The sequence below is a fragment of the Coregonus lavaretus genome (assembly GCF_964263955.1).
Source record: "Coregonus lavaretus genome assembly, chromosome: 23".
NCBI lineage: Eukaryota > Metazoa > Chordata > Actinopteri > Salmoniformes > Salmonidae > Coregonus > Coregonus lavaretus.
The window spans coordinates 10,659,031-10,678,688 of NC_140010.1; the positions used below are offsets into that span (position 1 = coordinate 10,659,031).

General features: G+C 43.0%; 1 protein-coding gene across 2 annotated transcripts in view; it reads left to right on the forward strand.

Annotated features, from left to right (window-relative positions):
- LOC311099048 (uncharacterized protein) overlaps nucleotides 1-19,658 on the forward strand; it is an 80,678-nt gene that overhangs the window by 38,998 nt on the left and 22,022 nt on the right. For both annotated transcript variants that reach the window (XM_084139652.1, XM_084139653.1), the window contains exons 56-68: nucleotides 81-158; nucleotides 8,473-8,559; nucleotides 8,693-8,776; nucleotides 8,993-9,061; nucleotides 9,174-9,263; nucleotides 9,433-9,522; nucleotides 9,621-9,710; nucleotides 12,752-12,841; nucleotides 12,962-13,045; nucleotides 13,203-13,265; nucleotides 13,584-13,637; nucleotides 13,747-13,815; nucleotides 13,923-14,000. In XM_084139652.1, coding sequence (XP_083995778.1) covers nucleotides 81-158; nucleotides 8,473-8,559; nucleotides 8,693-8,776; nucleotides 8,993-9,061; nucleotides 9,174-9,263; nucleotides 9,433-9,522; nucleotides 9,621-9,710; nucleotides 12,752-12,841; nucleotides 12,962-13,045; nucleotides 13,203-13,265; nucleotides 13,584-13,637; nucleotides 13,747-13,815; nucleotides 13,923-14,000 — 1,026 coding nt within the window. The remainder of the gene's footprint in view (nucleotides 1-80; nucleotides 159-8,472; nucleotides 8,560-8,692; nucleotides 8,777-8,992; nucleotides 9,062-9,173; nucleotides 9,264-9,432; nucleotides 9,523-9,620; nucleotides 9,711-12,751; nucleotides 12,842-12,961; nucleotides 13,046-13,202; nucleotides 13,266-13,583; nucleotides 13,638-13,746; nucleotides 13,816-13,922; nucleotides 14,001-19,658) is intronic.

A 19,658-nucleotide genomic window follows, 5' to 3' on the forward strand; every position in this document is an offset into this window, starting at 1 on the left:
CACAGATGAATGAGTTGAGTAGTCTTGTTTATTTTTCTGATTCAGAAAACTACTCCGCTCATTTCAATGTGTTCTGTCAGTTCTTGAGGTATGGACGCTGACTAATGAGGTAGATGATCTAAAGAAGAGAACTGTGACTTCCGCAGCTAAGATCAATGGTGAGTATCCCTGTTGCCGCTCATTATTCATATCAAATCATGTTTGTGGTAACATTACAAGTATTATCCACATGCGTTTCAATGTTTTTTGCCTTTACTTGTAAACTACAAAATAAAGGGGTACAGCCCTGTACAAACGGTAGAAAGCAGGAGAGCGAAAAACCCAACTCAACATTAGGTAGTGTCCCTTTGAATACTGAGCCAACTCTTGGTGATGACATCACATGAGGGTAAAGGTCACAGTCAACACCAATGTCCATAATAACCATGCTCCCATGAATAGTAATAATACTATACTGCAGTTAAGTACACCACCTATTCAGTAAGAATTATTCATATACAGTTGAAGTCGGAAGTTTACATACACCTTAGCCAAATACATTTAAACTCAGTTTTTCACAATTCCTGACATTTAATCCTAGTAAAAATTCCCTGTCTTAAGTCAGTTAGGATCACCACTTTATTTTACGAATGTGAAATGTCAGAATAATAGTAGAGAGTGACTTATTTCAGCTTTTATTTATTTCATCACATTCCCAGTGGGTCAGAAGTTTACATACACTCAATTAGTATTTGGTAGCATTGCCTTTAAATTGTTTAACTTGGGTCAAACGTTTCGGGTAGCCTTCCACAAGCTTCCCACAATAAGTTGGGTGAATTTTGGCACATTCCTCCTGACAGAGCTGGTGTAACTGAGTCAGGTTTGTAGGCCTCCTTGCTCGCACACGCTTTTTCAGTTCTGCCCACACATTTTGTATAGGATTGAGGTCAGGGCTTTGTGATGGCCACTCCAATACCTTGACTTTGTTGTCCTTAAGCCATTTTGCCACAACTTTGGAAGTATGCTTGGGGTCATTGTCCATTTGTAAGACCCATTTGCGACCAAGCTTTAACTTCCTGACTGATGTCTTGACATGTTGCTTCAATATATCCACATCATTTTCCTTCCTCATGATGCCATCTATTTTGTGAAGTGCACCAGTCCCTCCTGCAGCAAAGCACCCCCACAGCATGAAACTGCCACCCCCGTGCTTCACAGTTGGGATGGTGTTCTTCGGCTTGCAAGCAGCCCCCTTTTTCCTCCAAACATAACGATGGTCATTATGGCCAAACAGTTCTATTTTCAGACCAGAGGACATTTCTCCAGAAGGTACGATCTTTGTCCCCATGTGAGGTTGCAAGCCATAGTCTGGCTTTTTTATGGCGGTTTTGGAGCAGTGGCTTCTTCCTTGCTGTGCGGCCTTTCAGGTTATGTCAATATAGGACTAATTTTACTGTAGATACTTTTGTACCTGTTTCCTCCAGCATCTTCACAAGGTCCTATGACGGCTGCGTGGTCCCATGGTGTTTATACTTGCGTACTATTGTTTGTACAGACGAACGTGGCACGGTACCTTCAGGCGTTTGGAAATTGCTCCCAAGGATGAAACAGACTTGTGGAGGTCTACCATTTTTTTCTGAGGTCTTGTCTGATTTCTTTTGATTTTCTCATGATGTCAAGCAAAGAGGCACAGAGTTTGAAGGTAGGCCTTGAAATACATCCACAGGTACACCTCCAATTGACTCAAATGATGTCAATTAGCCTATCAGAAGCTTCTAAAGCCATGACATCATTTTCTGGAATTTTCCAAGCTGTTTAAAGGCACAGTCAACTTAGTGTATGTAAACTTCTGACCCACTGGAATTGTGATACAGTGAATTACAAGTGAAATAATCTGTCTGTAAACAATTGTTGGAAAAATGAGTTGTGTCATGCACAAATTAAATGTCCTAACCGGCTTGCCAAAACTATAGTTTGTTAACAAGACATTTGTGGAGTGGTTGAAAAACGAGTTTTAATGACTCCAACCTAAGTGTATATAAACTGCCGACTTCAACTGTAGTTCCACACTATAACACTTCTCCCCCCTTCATTTCAATCCCCCTGTGAAGAAAATACATTAAGTATACAAGACAACAACTAAACAACAACAGTGTTTCCTCTTCTTTTCTTCACAATACTTTAGAACTTGTACTAGTGTTACTGCAACTGGAAACAAACAAAGACCACAGATATTTTTCTTTCAACTACAGTCGTGGTCAAAAGTTTTGAGAATGACACAAGTATTGGTCTTCACAAAGTTCGCTGCTTCAGTGTTATGAGATATTTTTGTCAGATGTTACTATGGTATACTGATGTATAATTACAAGCATTCCATAAGTATCAAAGGCTTTTATTGACAATTACATTAAGTTTATGCAAAGAGTCAATATTTGCAGTGTTGACCCTTCTTTTTCAAGACCTCTGCAATCCGCCCTGGCATGCTGTCAATTAACTTCTGGGCCACATCCTGACTGATGGCAGCCCATTCTTGCATAATCAATGCTTGGAGTTTGTCAGAATTTGTGGGTTTTTGTTTGTCCACCCGCCTCTTGAGGATCGACCACAAGTTCTCAATGGGATTAAGGTCTGGGGAGTTTCCTGGCCATGGACCCAAAATGTTGATGTTTTGTTCCCTGAGCCACTTAGTTATCACTTTTGTCTTATGGCAAGGTGCTCCATCATGCTAGAAAAGGCATTGGTCGTCACCAAACTGTTCTTGGATGGTTGGGAGAAGTTGCTCTCGGAGGATGTGTTGGTACCATTCTTTATTCATGGCTGTGTTCTTAGGCAAAATTGTGAGTGAGCCCACTCCCTTGGCTGAGAAGCAACCCCACACATGAATGGTCTCAGGATGCTTTACTGTTGGCATGACACAGGACTGATGGTAGCGCTCACCTTGTCTTCTCTGGACAAGGTGTTTTCCGGATGCCCCAAACAATCGGAAAGGGGATTCATCAGAGAAAATGACTTTACCCCAGTCCTCAGTAGTCCAATCCCTGTACCTTTTGCAGAATATCAGTCTGTCCCTGACGTTTTTCCTGGAAAGAAGGGGCTTCTTTGCTGCCCTTCTTGAACCAGGCCATCCTCCATAAGTCTTCGCCTCACTGTGCGTGCAGATGCACTCGCACCTGCCTGCTGCCATTCCTGAGCAAGCTCTGCACTGGTGGTGCCCCGATCCCGCAGCTGAATCAACTTTAGGAGACAGTCCTGACGCTTGCTGGACTTTCTTGGGCGCCCTGACGCCTTCTTCACAACAATTGAACCTCTCTCCTTGAAGTTCTTGATGATCCGATAAATGGTTGAATTAGGTGCAATCTTACTAGCAGCAATATCCTTGCCTGTGAAGCCCTTTTTGTGCAAAGCAATGATGACGGCACATGTTTCTTACTAAATCAGCATGACAGAGTGATCTCCAGCCTTGTCCTCGTCAACACTCTCACCCGTGTTAACGAGAGAATCACTGACATGATGTCAGCTGGTCCTTTTGTGGCAGGGCTGAAATACAGTGGAAATGTTTTTGGGGGATTAAGTTAATTTTCATGGCAAAGAGGGACTTTGCAATTCATTGCAATTCATCTGATCCCTCTTCATGACATTCTGGAGTATATGCAAATTGCCATCATCAAAACTGAGGCAGCAGACTTTGTGAAAATTAGTATTTGTGTCATTCTCAAAACTTTTGACCACGACTGTATGTCTACTGTTCAAAAATTAACACCATGAGTCTCCTAGTCTCAACTATAGAGTCAGTCTGTCAGGAGACTTGTGACTACGCTGTGATCTGCGCAGTATTCCTGGTGTCCCACTAGGGACTGAGGGCACAGGAGTGGGTCAGGTGTTTGTAAGAGACAGTCCATCACCCTCTCCTGGAGCCACTGAATGCCCCTGTTCCTCCGAGACTGTTCCCTGTGGTGTTTCAACTTCTGCACTACGACCCACAGCTGTTTTGACGGAATACATTCAGACGCAGCCCTTCATCAGAGAGTCTCTTTAACGCCTGGTCCAGATTGCGGCGGTGCTCCTCCTCCGTCTCCCCTGTAACCAGGATGTCGTCCAGGTACATTGCTACATGAGGGATCCCCTGCAACAGATTGTCCATTGTCCTCTGGAAAATGGCCAGACTGGACGCCAACCTGAAAACCAAGCGGTTGTATTTGAACAAGCCTTTGTGAGTATTGACTGTAACATACTCTTTTGAATCCTCGTCCAGGAGGAGCTGTTGGTAGGCGTGGCTCATGTCCAGCTTTGAAAATGTTGTTGATGGTGAGTTTGTAGCCCCCGCATATACGCACCGTGCCGTCACTCTTCAGAACTGGAATTATTGGAGCTGCCCAGCAAGAGAACTGAATGGGCGTAATGATGTTTGTTTCTTGCATCCGCTCCAACTCATCCTCCACTTTCTTTTTCATGGCGTATGGCACTGTCCTGGGCTTGAAAAAACAAGGCTCTGCTTGAGGATCCACAAACAGCTTAACTGCAGTACACTGCAGCGTGCCCAATTCATCTCTGAAAACCTTCAGGGTACTTTTGAATGACATCCACAGTCACTTGTGTGTGTTTTATCTCACCCCAGTTCAGTTGTATTTTGTTGAGTCAGTCACGCCCTAGTAAACTAGGCCCATTCCCTTTCACCACCAGGAGCCGTGCTCTCGCTTCCTGGCTTCCTGGCTGAAATGTCCACCTCTAGAGCCCCCAGCAATGGTATGGTCTCTCCAGTGTACGTACGCAGTCTGATCCCTGCCGATGTGATGGCAGGAGCCTGTTTTGAGTCCCAGGTCTTTCTGTAGGTCTCCTCACTGATGACAGATGCAGAGGCCCCTGTTTCAACCTCCATCCTCAACTCTTTTCCATCTACCTCCACTGTAGCATATAATGGCTCCTCGCACTGCTCACTCACATTAAAAATGTTGTAGGAACAATCCTCTTCCTCTTCTTCTGTGCTCTCTAGGTGGTGCGCTGCTGGCTGCGGCTTCTTTGATTTGAACTTGCCCCTCCGAGTCTGCCCACCCTCTGGCTTGCTCTAAGCAACCCTGCACTTTTAGGCTAAATGCCCCTTTTTGTTGCAATTGTGACAGACGTTGTCCTTGAACTTACAGTTGTTTGCATAATGTGTTCCCCCACATCTAAAACATTCCACTAATTTTCCCTTTTTTCCTGCTGCCTCTTTTGTCACCTGATGCACTGCACAACTTCCACTGTTGGCCTTTTGAATATCTAGCATTGCTAGCTGCCATCTCCATCCCTTGAGATATGTCCGATGCTCTCTTGAAAGTCAGTGTGGCTTCCCCCAGCAAACAGCGCTGTATGCTGTCCTCATTAATGCCACAGACTAATCTGTCACGGAGCATGTCCGCTAACACAGTCCCAAACTCACAATGTTCAGAGAGTTGATGAACAGACTGACCTGTTTTCCGAAAATGGCAATTAAACTTGAACCTCTGGACGATCACTGAATGCTTTGGATTGTGGTGAGTCTGAAGGAGAGCAACTAGATCAACAAAAGGAACTTGTCCCGTCCTCTGTGGTGTAGCTGTCCTCTCTGGTGTAGCCAAATTTCTCATTAGCTTGTAAGTTTTAGCCCCACACACACTCAAGAGAATAGAGCGCTGTTTAGTCTCCTCTGTAATTCCATTTGCCAAGAAAAAGTTTCCCACCCTTTCCACATATTCTGTCCAGTTCTTGTTCTCTTCCAAAAACGAATTGATAGTCCCAAACATTGCCATTGTAACTGTCACGATCGTCGGTAAGAGAGGAGGACCAAGGCGCAGCGTTGAATGCGAACATATTTATTATAGTGATACACGATCAAAACAACAACAAACGATAACGTGACAGTCAACGGTCTAACACAAACCAACTAGAACAATATCCCACAACTATTGTGGGAAAACAGCCTGTTTAAATGTGGTTCCCAATCAGAGACAACCAGCCACAGCTGACACTCGTTGCCTCTGATTGAGAACCACACTGGCAACATAGAAAAGAAACAACTAGACCTACAACACAGAAATCTACACACCCTGGCTCAACATAACAGTGTCCCCAGAGCCAGGGCGTGACAGTAACGCCAACTTGTCCTTGATTCTCGTTAGCGATTCTCACCATCGGCGATTCCATCCGGCAGCTCCAGCTCTCCGTCGCTCAAAAAAAAAAGCAAACTCACTGTTTCTTAGCTAGTGCAGCGTCATGTGCAAGCTGACCTCAAAGTTTTATCCTCGTCGCCAAAAAGATGTGGTATCTTTACAAGGATTATCCACATGCGTTTCAATGTTCATTGCCTTTACTTGTAAACTACAAAATAAAGGGGTACAGCCCTGTACAAACAGTAGAATACAGAAGAGCTAAATACCCAACTCAACATTAGGTAGTGTCCCGTTGAATACTGAGCCAACTCTGGGTGATGACATAACAGGAGGATAAAGGTCACGATCAACACCAATGTCCATAATAACCATGCTCCCATGAATAGTAATAATACTATACTGCAGTTAATTTATATAGTGTCTGCACTCAGTGGCGGCTCCTGAAAAAATTCTCAGGGGGGGCAATTTTTCTGATGATTTAGGTGACCTACACACATTTTAAAAAAGATATGTCCAGCAACAACATGAAGACAGGGGCAGCATATAAGTCAATGCCAGAAGCATTTATTGACTGATCTCAAAAGTGTTGGCTTACAAAAGCAAAATAAGTTATCACAGTAAAAATAATCAAGGGTGTTCTTTCACATTCCTCAACACTGCATAAACAATATGCATTTCCATAAACAAATGAAATATCAGCTGAAAATACAGCATCTTGGTATTTGTTCAGATTGCAGGATCAACAAGAGCTTTTACCACATTTTTTGCCTCATGGTTGAATTGGAAATATGTGCACCTGAGCATAATTCACAACAAGCAAGCAGGAGCTTTTGATAGAGGCTACTGAAAACATTGATGCAAGTTATTGGTAATAAGAAATTTTTATAGACTTCCATATTCTGCCCTCTTGTATAGATTTGTGAAAATGAACAGTGATAGACATTTTGCCTGAAAACAGAATTTGAAAATAATTTCTAGAAAAGGTAAACACAGCTATCTGTATGGCTTTGTAAAAATGAACAACCATATTCTGGCCAATTGTATAGATTTGTAAATATGAACAACCATATTTTGGCCAATTGTATAGATTTGTAAAAATGAACATGAACAGATTTTTTTTTTTTTTTTTACTTTAAAAAAAATGAAAAATAACTATTTTAAACAACATCAACTGTGAACTTATTTGGGCGTGTGTGTGTTAAAGAGACAGACAGGGAGGGACAAAGAGAGAGAGAGGCTACATTACTTGTACTGAAACTGTTCTCTTCTCTCTTTCAATGCAGCAAAGCGGTCAATGACTTTCTCATTGAAATCAGGCATGCTGAGGACTAGTTCCCTCTCCATGGAAAGCATGGCCAGTGCATTCAGACGTTCCTGGCCCATTGAATTTCGCAGGAATGTCTTAACTCGTGTCAAAGTTGAGAAACATCTCTCAGCTTCAGCTGTTGTCATGGGAGTAGTTATGAGGATGTTCAACAGAGTCACAGTCTCAGAGAACGTCTCCTGGAGGTTGTAGCTCATGAGAACCTGGTACAGTGCCAGTGCACCACAGTTTGACTTTCTCGTCGTCGGCAAAAAGACCGTTCAGTCTCTCCAAAAGCACACTGGCGATTGAGACTGAGGTTGATTCCGAGATGGGAAGGAACTCAAAAAAGCGCTCCTGCACTTTGTGGTTGCTATCTATGTACCTCAGCACAAGCACCAGCTGTGTCTGTGTAGAAACGTCCGTGGTCTCGTCAGCTTGGATAGCTACGAAGTTCGCCGACTTCACCTCCTCCACAATATGTTCCCTCATGACCGCTAGCATACACTCCAGTAGCTCGTTTTGAATGGTCTTTGATGTGAACTTCTTTCAAAGAGACAATCGAGTTGCACTGAAGGCTAGCCATCTTGATAGTAGTACGTGAATTGATTGACGCTGCTACCCGCTCTTTTCTTAGTTACGTTCATGGTTATGTTACGTATGACGAAAGCGCGTAAGTGCAAGCCCTCAGAAACCCATAGAGATTGTATTGAAAGCTCTGATATTTGAAAAAAAAATATTTTACATGAGAGTCTATGAGATACTTCTGGGGCAATTTTCAACCTGACTGAAATCGCCCCAAAAGGGGCGGGGCCATTTGAAGCACGACTTTAGCCTGATTGGACATTTAGTGGCAGATCAGACGTCTAGATTAGAACACTGATAACTACTGTTGCCGTGATATAATTGATTAGAAAAAAAATCCCTTCCTTTTCCCGTTTGGCAGTGCGTCGCCCATATCGCCCTAATGAACACACCGCCCCTGTCTGCACTATAACAATGTTTGTTTCTAAAGTTCTAGATATGTTAGCCTTGATCCCATCATGGTTTTTCCTCGTCTTTCAGAGCTCCAGAAGTTGCTGGATGAGAAGATCAAAGAACTGGCAAAGAAAACACAGGAACTGGAGGATAATGCTCCTCAACCAGAGAATGGTGAGTTTTATTTAGCCTTTGCCATTATAGAGTCTGTTTTCAGTTGAACAGACAGCTTTTACCATTTAGGCCCAGCCTGCTCAGTATTTCTCTGTATATGATATTCCTCAAACTGTTTAGTTTTTTTTTTCAGTTCTAAGGATCATTGCAATACAGAATGAGATCTTGAACCTGCAGAAAGGATTTACCAACGGGACAAACTTTGACCAGATTGCTGGTGAGTAGCAGGCGTTCTGAAGAACATAGGAGTCACTGTGTGTTCAGTACGTAAGACCAATACAAATAGTTATCATGTTTCCTCAAAGGGATAGTCCTTCACTGGTAGACATATAGGATGGTGTGATGGAAATACACTGGATTTTGCCCATTCATGGAGTTTTACAATCCCATTATGCTTGTAACATTCAAGCTCTTCAATTATTCTTGTCCACAGCGCTTGAGAATGAACTGGATGAATTGATTGCCACAATCGAGGAGAAGAACAATGGAAACTGTAAACAAAGTGAGTTTGAAAAGCCTAATCATTTCTGGGTTGGCTGCTATCGTGATTTGGATATTCTACTTTACTTCAAATGTTGAATGTTGTGACATCCTGCATCCCCCTGCTCATTTAGTTTTGCAGATCATTGCACTCCAAAATCAAGTCACAAGATTACAGAGGCAAGAATTAGAGTTCATTCAGACATCTGAGGGCAAGATTGCTGGTGAGTGCTATTGTAATTTTTCTTTATCCTCAGTAATAGTCTTAAAGTCACGCTGGAGAGTTTATTATCCTTATATTCACCACTAAGAGCTTTTTGTAGGCATACCGTGTAATAGAAAACTTTGTGGTGGAAAGAGGAGAACATTTGAAATAATGTTTGTGTCTCATAGAGCTAGAGAATCAACTACAGGAGACGAGAGACCAGCTGAATGAAAAGAAAGAGGAGCTGAAAGAAACAGGCAGTAGAATTCCACAACTCAGTAAGTTGTCAAGCATGTTTCCAGGAGTTTATCTACAAGTCAATAATTTCTACGGTTTCTGAATGCTTCATCCAGAGTGGCGTGCTTTTCTTTTTTAGCTGCAGAGATCATGGGACTTCGTAACAAAGTGACAGAGTTAGAGAGAACATTATCAGAGCTCAAACAGACAAGTGCTGACAAGATCGAAGGTAAATTGTGCTTCATTGAAATACTATTGAAAGTCTTGTTGCGTTGATGCAAATAAAACATTTTGTTTAAAGTGGACGCTATTTTAACACAGGGGAGATTATAATTGGTAAGATACAGTGCAGTCGGAAAGTATTCAGACACCTATGAGACTCAAAATTGACCTCAGGTGCATCCTGTTTCCATTGATCATCCTTGAGATGTTTCTACAACTTGATTGGAGTCCACCTGTGGTAAAGTCAATTGATTGGACATGATTTGGAAAGGCACACACCTGTCTACACTACCGGTCAAAAGTTTTAGAACAGCTACTCATTCAAGGGTTTTTCTTTATTTGTACTATTTTCTACATTCTAGAATAATAGTGAAGACATCAAAACTATGAAATAACAGATATGGAATCATGTAGTAACCAAAAAAGTATATTTTATATTTGAGATTCTTCAAATAGCCACTCTTTGCCTTGATGACAGCTTTGCACACTATTGGCATTCTCTTAACCAGCTTCATGAGGTAGTCACCTGGAATGCATTTCAATTAACAGGTGTTCCTTCTTAAAAGTTAATTTGTGGAATTTATTTCCTTCTTAATGCATTTGAGCCAATCAGTTGTGTTGTGACAAGGTAGCCCTATTTGGTAAAAGACCAAGTCCATATTATGCCAAGAACAGCTCAAATAAGCAAAGACAAATAACAGTCCATCATTACTTTAAGACATGAAGGTCAGTCAATACCGAACATTTCAAGAACTTTGAAAATGTCTTTAAGTGCAGTCGCAAATGCCATCAAGCGCTATGATGAAACTGGCTCTCATGAGGACCGCCACAGGAAAGGAAGACCCAGAGTTACCTCTGCTGCAGAGGATAAGTTCATTAGAGTTACCAGCCTCAGAAATTGCAGCCCAAATAAATGCTTCACACAGTTCAAGTAACAGACACATCTCAACATCAACTGTTCAGAGGAGACTGTGTGAATCATGCCTTTATGGTTGAATTGCTGCAAAGAAACCACTACTAAAGGACACCAATAAGAAGAAGAGACTTGCTTGGGCCAAGAAACACGAGCAATGGACATTAGACCGGTGGAAATTTGTCCTTTGGTCTGGAGTCCAAATTTGAGATTTTTGGTTCCAACCGCATGTGTATTTCCCACCGTAAAGCATGGAAGAGGAGGTGTTATGGTGTGGGGTGCTTAGCTGGTGTGGGGGTGCTTTGCTGGGGACACTGTCTGTGATTTATTTAGAATTCAAGGCACACTTAACCAGCATAGCTACCACAGCATTCTGCAGCGATACGCCATCCCATCTGGTTTGGGCTATAATTTTTTTTTCATCAAGACAATGACCCAACACTCCTCCAGCCTGTGTAAGAGCTATTTTACCAAGAAGGAGAGTGATGGAGTGCTGCATCAGATGACCCGGCCTCCACAATCCACCGACCTCAACCAAATTGAGATGGTTTGTGATGAGTCGGATCGGAGAGTGAAGGAAAAGCAGCCAACCAGTGCTCATCATATGTGGGAACTCCTTCAAGACTGTTGGAAATGCATTCCAGGTGAAGTTGGTTGAGAGAATGCCAAGAGTTTGCAAAGCTGTCATCAAGGCAAAGGGTGGCTATTTGAAGAATCTCAAATATAAAATATATTAAGATTTGTTTAACACTGTTTTGGGTACTACATGATTCCACATGTGTTATTTCATAGTTTTGATGTCTTCACTATTATTCTACAATGTAGAAAATAGCAAAAATAAAGAAAATCCCTTGAATGAGTAGGTGTTCTAAACATTTTGACCTGTAGTGTATATAAGGACCAACAGTTGACAGTGCATGTCAGAGCGAAAACCAAGCCTTCATGTCGAAGTAATTGTCCGTAGAGTTCCGAGACAGGATTGTGTCGAGGAACAGATCAGGGGAAGGGTACAAAAACATTTCTGCAGCATTTAAGGTCCCCAAGAACACAGTGGCCACCATCATTCTTAAATGGAAGAAGTTTGGAACCACAAAGACTCTTCCAAGAGCTGGCCGCCGGACCAAATTGAGCAATCGGGGGAGAAGGGCCTTGGTCAGGGAGGTGACCAAGAACCCATAGTCACTCTGTAAGAGCTCCAGAGTTCCTTTGTGGAGATGGGCGAACCTTCCAGAAGGACAACCATCTCTATAGCACTCCACCAATCACGCCTTTAAGGTAGAGTGGCCAGACGGAAGCCACTCCTCAGTAAAAGTCACAACACAGCCCACTTGGAGTTTGCCAATAGGCACCTAAAGGACTCTCAGACAATGAGAAACAAGATTCTCTGGACTGATGAAACCAAGATTGACCTATTTGGCCTGAATGCCAAGTGCCATCTCTGGAGGAAACCAGGTACCGCTCATCACCTGGCCGAAACCATCCCTACGGAAAAAGCATGGTGGTGGCATTATCATGCTGTGGGGATGTTTCTAAGCGGCAGGGACTGGGAGACTAGTCAGGATCGAGGGAAAGATGAACAGATCAAAGTACAGAGAGATCCTTGATGAAAACCTGCTCCACAGCGCTCAGGACCTCAGACTGGAGCAAAGGTTTACCTTCCAACAGGACAACAACCCTAAGCACACAGCCAAGACAACGCAGGAGTGGCTTCGGGACAAGTCCCTGAATGTCCTTGAGTGGCCCAGCCAGAGCCCGGACTTAAACCCGATCTAACATCTCTGGAGAGACCTGAAAATAGCTGTGCAGCGACGCTCCGCATCCAACCTGAAAGAGCTTGAGAGGATCTGCAGAGAAGAAAAAGAGAAACTCCCCAAATACAGGTGTGCCAAGCTTGTAGCGTCATACCCAAGAAGACTCGAGGCTGTAATCGCTGCCAAAGGTGCTTCAGCAAAGTACTGAGTAAAAGGTCTGAATACTTATGTAAATGTAATATTTCAGTTTTAAAAATATATATTTGCAAACATTTCTAAAAACCTGTTTTTGCTTTGTCATTATGGGGTATTGTGTGTAGAGTTTTTGAATAAGGCTGTAACGTCACAAAATGTGTAAAAGGTGAAGGGGTCTTTCCTCCTCAGAGCTACAGAGTCTACTGAAGCAGAAGAGCAAGCAGCTTGAAGACAACACTACACAACTGAGGGCTGTGGATGCCAAAAATGCACAACAGAGTATGTTAACAAGAGTAGTTATTAGAAGTCATTAAACATTTATAATCTTCTAAAAAGTCGAATACCATTATATGATGTTAGTGTTGAATTACACAGTGCCTTTTTGTTCTGTTCTTTCAGTTCTGAAGATCATTGAACTCCAGAAACAAATGAATGAGATACGGATTGAAGCTTCAAAAGATGAAACTGCAGCAGAAATCTCTGGTTTGTCTATTTTGTCTCATGTTCCACTTATGTATAATCATCAAAATATCACAGGTTGAATAGTGTTAAAAATGGGTTTTGAGAAATTGTTATGTATAGTCATCATGATGTAACGAATATATGTAGCAATATGCTAACATTAGTGCTTGAATTACAGCGCTTCAGGAACAACTACAGGCCAGAGAGGAAGAGAGCGCCAGATGTCAGGCCCAGAACAAAGGTAAGCCAAGATCAGGTTCTTCTGATATTATATACAGCCCTCCTGTAGCTCAGTTGGTAGAGCATGGCGCTTGCAACGCCAGGGTTGTGGGTTCAATTCCCACGGGGGTCCAGTATGAAAAATGTATGCACTCACTAACTGTAAGTCGCTCTGGATAAGAGTGTCTGCTAAATGACTAAAATGTAAAAATGTAATATTAGTCTGGTTCACCAGTTTGTGTAACTAGACGCTTGGTGAGCATAGCTGCTTGAATCACAACTACAGGTAAAGAAACAGAAGCACACATCTCATCAGTCTAATATTTCTTTCTCAAACCAGACCTGGAGAAGAGGCTGGGCGATAAGGATGCACATATCCAGGACAGATATGACAGTGAGCTTCACCCCTCTCTACCTTTTGCTGATGACACTGAGTGATCGAAATAATAGAACCCTATTCAATAGAACCTAGTTAAAAGCTGATTTGTATTGGTCTCTCACAGGTCTGCAAGATAAGCTTGGTGCTGCAATGAATAAACTGGACAATGTAACTGGATACAACGACAAACTCGGTGAGTGGATAAATGTACATCAGTGCTCACAGATGAATGAGTTGAGTAGTCTTGTTTATTTTTCTGATTCAGAAAACTACTCCGCTCATTTCAATGTGTTCTGTCAGTTCTTGAGGTATGGACGCTGACTAATGAGGTAGATGATCTAAAGAAGAGAACTGTGACTTCCGCAGCTAAGATCAATGGTGAGTATCCCTGTTGCCGCTCATTATTCATAGCAAATCATGTTTGTGGTAACATTACAAGTATTATCCACATGCGTTTCAATGTTTTTTGCCTTTACTTGTAAACTACAAAATAAAGGGGTACAGCCCTGTACAAACGGTAGAAAACAGGAGAGCGAAAAACCCAACTCAACATTAGGTAGTGTCCCTTTGAATACTGAGCCAACTCTTGGTGATGACATCACAGGAGGGTAAAGGTCACAGTCAACACCAATGTCCATAATAACCATGCTCCCATGAATAGTAATAATACTATACTGCAGTTAAGTCCACCACCTATTCAGTAAGAATTATTCATATACAGTTGAAGTTGGAAGTTTACATACACCTTAGCCAAATACATTTAAACTCAGTTTTTCACAATTCCTGACATTTAATCCTAGTAAAAATTCCCTGTCTTAAGTCAGTTAGGATCACCACTTTATTTTACGAATGTGAAATGTCAGAATAATAGTAGAGAGTGACTTATTTCAGCTTTTATTTATTTCATCACATTCCCAGAATGGTCAGAAGTTTACATACACTCAATTAGTATTTGGTAGCATTGCCTTTAAATTGTTTAACTTGGGTCAAACGTTTCGGGTAGCCTTCCACAAGCTTCCCACAATAAGTTGGGTGAATTTTGGCACATTCCTCCTGACAGAGCTGGTGTAACTGAGTCAGGTTTGTAGGCCTCCTTGCTCGCACACGCTTTTTCAGTTCTGCCCACAAATTTTGTATAGGATTGAGGTCAGGGCTTTGTGATGGCCACTCCAATACCTTGACTTTGTTGTCCTTAAGCCATTTTGCCACAACTTTGAAAGTATGCTTGGGGTCATTGTCCATTTTTAAGACCTATTTGCGACCAAGCTTTAACTTCCTGACTGATGTCTTGACATGTTGCTTCAATATATCCACATCATTTTCCTTCCTCATGATGCCATCTATTTTGTGAAGTGCACCAGTCCCTCCTGCAGCAAAGCACCCCCACAGCATGATGCTGCCACCCCCGTGCTTCACAGTTGGGATGGTGTTCTTCGGCTTGCAAGCAGCCCCCTTTCTCCTCCAAACATAACGATGGTCATTATGGCCAAACAGTTCTATTTTTGTTTCATCAGACCAGAGGACATTTCTCCAGAAAGTACGATCTTTGTCCCCATGTGCAGTTGTAAGCCATAGTCTGGCTTTTTTATGGCGGTTTTGGAGCAGTGGCTTCTTCCTTGCTGTGCGGCCTTTCAGGTTATGTCAATATAGGACTCATTTTACTGTGGATATAGATACTTTAGTACCTGTTTCCTCCAGCATCTTCACAAGGTCCTTTGCTGTTGTTCTGGGATTGATTTGCAAATTTTGCACCAAATTACGTTCATCTCTAGGAGACAGAACGTGTCTCCTTCCTGAGCGGTATGACGGCTGCGTGGTCCCATGGTGTTTATACTTGCGTACTATTGTTTGTACAGATGAACGTGGCACGGTACCTTCAGGCGTTTGGAAATTGCTCCCAAGGATGAACCAGACTTGTGGAGGTCTACCATTTTTTTCTGAGGTCTTGTCTGATTTCTTTTGATTTTCCCATGATGTCAAGCAAAGAGGCACAGAGTTTGAAGGTAGGCCTTGAAATACATCCACAGGTACACCTCCAATTGACTCAAATGATGTCAATTGGCCTATCAGAAGCTTCTAAAGCCATGACATCATTTTCTGGAATTTTCCAAGCTGTTTAAAGGCACAGTCAACTTAGTGTATGTAAACTTCTGACCCACTGGAGTTGTGATACAGTGAATTACAAGTGAAATAATCTGTCTGTAAACAATTGTTGGAAAAATTACTTGTGTCATGCACAAATTAGATGTCCTAACCGGCTTGCCAAAACTATAGTTTGTTAACAAGACATTTGTGGAGTGGTTGAAAAACGAGTTTTAATGACTCCAACCTAAGTGTATATAAACTTCCGACTTCAACTGTAGTTCCACACTATAACACTTCTCCCCCCTTCATTTCAATCCCCCTGTGAAGAAAATACATTAAGTATACAAGACAACAACTAAACAACAACAGTGTTTCCTCTTCTTTTTTTCACAATACTTTAGAACTTGTACTAGTGTTACTGCAACTGTAAACAAACAAAGACCACAGATATTTTTCTTTCAACTACAGTCGTGGTCAAAAGTTTTGAGAATGACACAAGTATTGGTCTTCACAAAGTTCGCTGCTTCAGTGTTATGAGATATTTTTGTCAGATGTTACTATGGTATACTGATGTATAATTTCAAGCATTCCATAAGTATCAAATGCTTTTATTTACAATTACATTAAGTTTATGCAAAGAGTCAATATTTGCAGTGTTGACCCTTCTTTTTCAAGACCTCTGCAATCCGCCCTGGCATGCTGTCAATTAACTTCTGGGCCACATCCTGACTGATGGCAGCCCATTCTTGCATAATCAATGCTTGGAGTTTGTCAGAATTTGTGGGTTTTTGTTTGTCCACCCGCCTCTTGAGGATCGACCACAAGTTCTCAATGGGATTAAGGTCTGGGGAGTTTCCTGGCCATGGACCCAAAATGTTGATGTTTTGTTCCCTGAGCCACTTAGTTATCACTTTTGTCTTATGGCAAGGTGCTCCATCATGCTGGAAAAGGCATTGGTCGTCACCAAACTGTTCTTGGATGGTTGGGAGAAGTTGCTCTCAGAGGATGTGTTGGTACTATTCTTTATTCATGGCTGTGTTCTTAGGCAAAATTGTGAGTGAGCCCACTCCCTTGGCTGAGAAGCAACCCCACACATGAATGGTCTCAGGATGCTTTACTGTTGGCATGACACAGGACTGATGGTAGCGCTCACCTTGTCTTCTCTGGACAAGGTGTTTTCCGGATGCCCCAAACAATCGGAAAGGGGATTCATCAGAGAAAATGACTTTACCCCAGTCCTCAGTAGTCCAATCCCTGTACCTTTTGCAGAATATCAGTCTGTCCCTGACGTTTTTCCTGGAAAGAAGGGGCTTCTTTGCTGCCCTTCTTGAACCAGGCCATCCTCCATAAGTCTTCGCCTCACTGTGCGTGCAGATGCACTCGCACCTGCCTGCTGCCATTCCTGAGCAAGCTCTGCACTGGTGGTGCCCCGATCCCGCAGCTGAATCAACTTTAGGAGACGGTCCTGACGCTTGCTGGACTTTCTTGGGCGCCCTGACGCCTTCTTCACAACAATTGAACCTCTCTCCTTGAAGTTCTTGATGATCCGATAAATGGTTGATTTAGGTGCAATCTTACTAGCAGCAATATCCTTGCCTGTGAAGCCCTTTTTGTGCAAAGCAATGATGACGGCACGTGTTTCTTACTAAATCAGCATGACAGAGTGATCTCCAGCCTTGTCCTCGTCAACACTCTCACCCGTGTTAACGAGAGAATCACTGACATGATGTCAGCTGGTCCTTTTGTGGCAGGGCTGAAATACAGTGGAAATGTTTTTGGGGGATTAAGTTAATTTTCATGGCAAAGAGGGACTTTGCAATTCATTGCAATTCATCTGATCCCTCTTCATGACATTCTGGAGTATATGCAAATTGCCATCATCAAAACTGAGGCAGCAGACTTAGTGAAAATTAGTATCTGTGTCATTCTCAAAACTTTTGACCACGACTGTATGTCTACTGTTCAAAAATTAACACCATGAGTCTCCTAGTCTCAACTATAGAGTCAGTCTGTCAGGAGACTTGTGACTACGCTGTGATCTGCGCAGTATTCCTGGTGTCCCACTAGGGTCTGAGGGCATAGGAGTGGGTCAGGTGTTTGTAAGAGACAGTCCATCACCCTCTCCTGGAGCCACTGAATGCCCCTGTTCCTCCGAGACTGTTCCCTGTGGTGTTTCAACTTCTGCACTACGACCCACAGCTGTTTTGCCGGAATACATTTAGACGCAGCCCTTCATCAGAGAGTCTCTTTAACGCCTGGTCCAGATTGCGGAGGTGCTCCTCCTCCGTCTCCCCTGTAACCAGGATGTCGTCCAGGTACATTGCTACATGAGGGATCCCCTGCAACAGATTGTCCATTGTCCTCTGGAAAATGGCCAGACTGGACGCCAACCTGAAAACCAAGCGGTTGTATTTGAACAAGCCTTTGTGAGTATTGACTGTAACATACTCTTTTGAATCCTCGTCCAGGAGGAGCTGTTGGTAGGCGTGGCTCATGTCCAGCTTTGAAAATGTTGTTGATGGTGAGTTTGTAGCCCCCGCATATACGCACCGTGCCGTCACTCTTCAGAACTGGAATTATTGGAGCTGCCCAGCAAGAGAACTGAATGGGCGTAATGATGTTTGTTTCTTGCATCCGCTCCAACTCATCCTCCACTTTCTTTTTCATGGCGTATGGCACTGTCCTGGGCTTGAAAAAACAAGGCTCTGCTTGAGGATCCACAAACAGCTTAACTGCAGTACACTGCAGCGTGCCCAATTCATCTCTGAAAACCTTCAGGGTACTTTTGAATGACATCCACAGTCACTTGTGTGTGTTTTATCTCACCCCAGTTCAGTTGTATTTTGTTGAGTCAGTCACGCCCTAGTAAACTAGGCCCATTCCCTTTCACCACCAGGAGCCGTGCTCTCGCTTCCTGGCTTCCTGGCTGAAATGTCCACCTCTAGAGCCCCCAGCAATGGTATGGTCTCTCCAGTGTACGTACGCAGTCTGATCCCTGCCGATGTGATGGCAGGAGCCTGTTTTGAGTCCCAGGTCTTTCTGTAGGTCTCCTCACTGATGACAGATGCAGAGGCCCCTGTTTCAACCTCCATCCTCAACTCTTTTCCATCTACCTCCACTGTAGCATATAATGGCTCCTCGCACTGCTCACTCACATTAAAAATGTTGTAGGAACAATCCTCTTCCTCTTCTTCTGTGCTCTCTAGGTGGTGCGCTGCTGGCTGCGGCTTCTTTGATTTGAACTTGCCCCTCCGAGTCTGCCCACCCTCTGGCTTGCTCTAAGCAACCCTGCACTTTTAGGCTAAATGCCCCTTTTTGTTGCAATTGTGACAGACGTTGTCCTTGAACTTACAGTTGTTTGCATAATGTGTTCCCCCACATCTAAAACATTCCACTGCTTTTCCCTTTTTTCCTGCTGCCTCTTTTGTCACCTGATGCACTGCACAACTTCCACTGTTGGCCTTTTGAATATCTATAGCATTGCTAGCTGCCATCTCCATCCCTTGAGATATGTCCGATGCTCTCTTCAAAGTCAGTGTGGCTTCCCCCAGCAAACAGCGCTGTATGCTGTCCTCATTAATGCCACAGACTAATCTGTCACGGAGCATGTCCGCTAACACAGTCCCAAACTCACAATGTTCAGAGAGTTGATGAACAGACTGACCTGTTTTCCGAAAATGGCAATTAAACTTGAACCTCTGGACGATCACTGAATGCTTTGGATTGTGGTGAGTCTGAAGGAGAGCAACTAGATCAACAAAAGGAACTTGTCCCGTCCTCTGTGGTGTAGCTGTCCTCCCTGGTGTAGCCACATTTCTCATTAGCTTGTAAGTTTTAGCCCCACACACACTCAAGAGAATAGAGCGCTGTTTAGTCTCCTCTGTAATTCCATTTGCCAAGAAAAAGTGTCCCACCCTTTCCACATATTCTGTCCAGTTCTTGTTCTCTTCC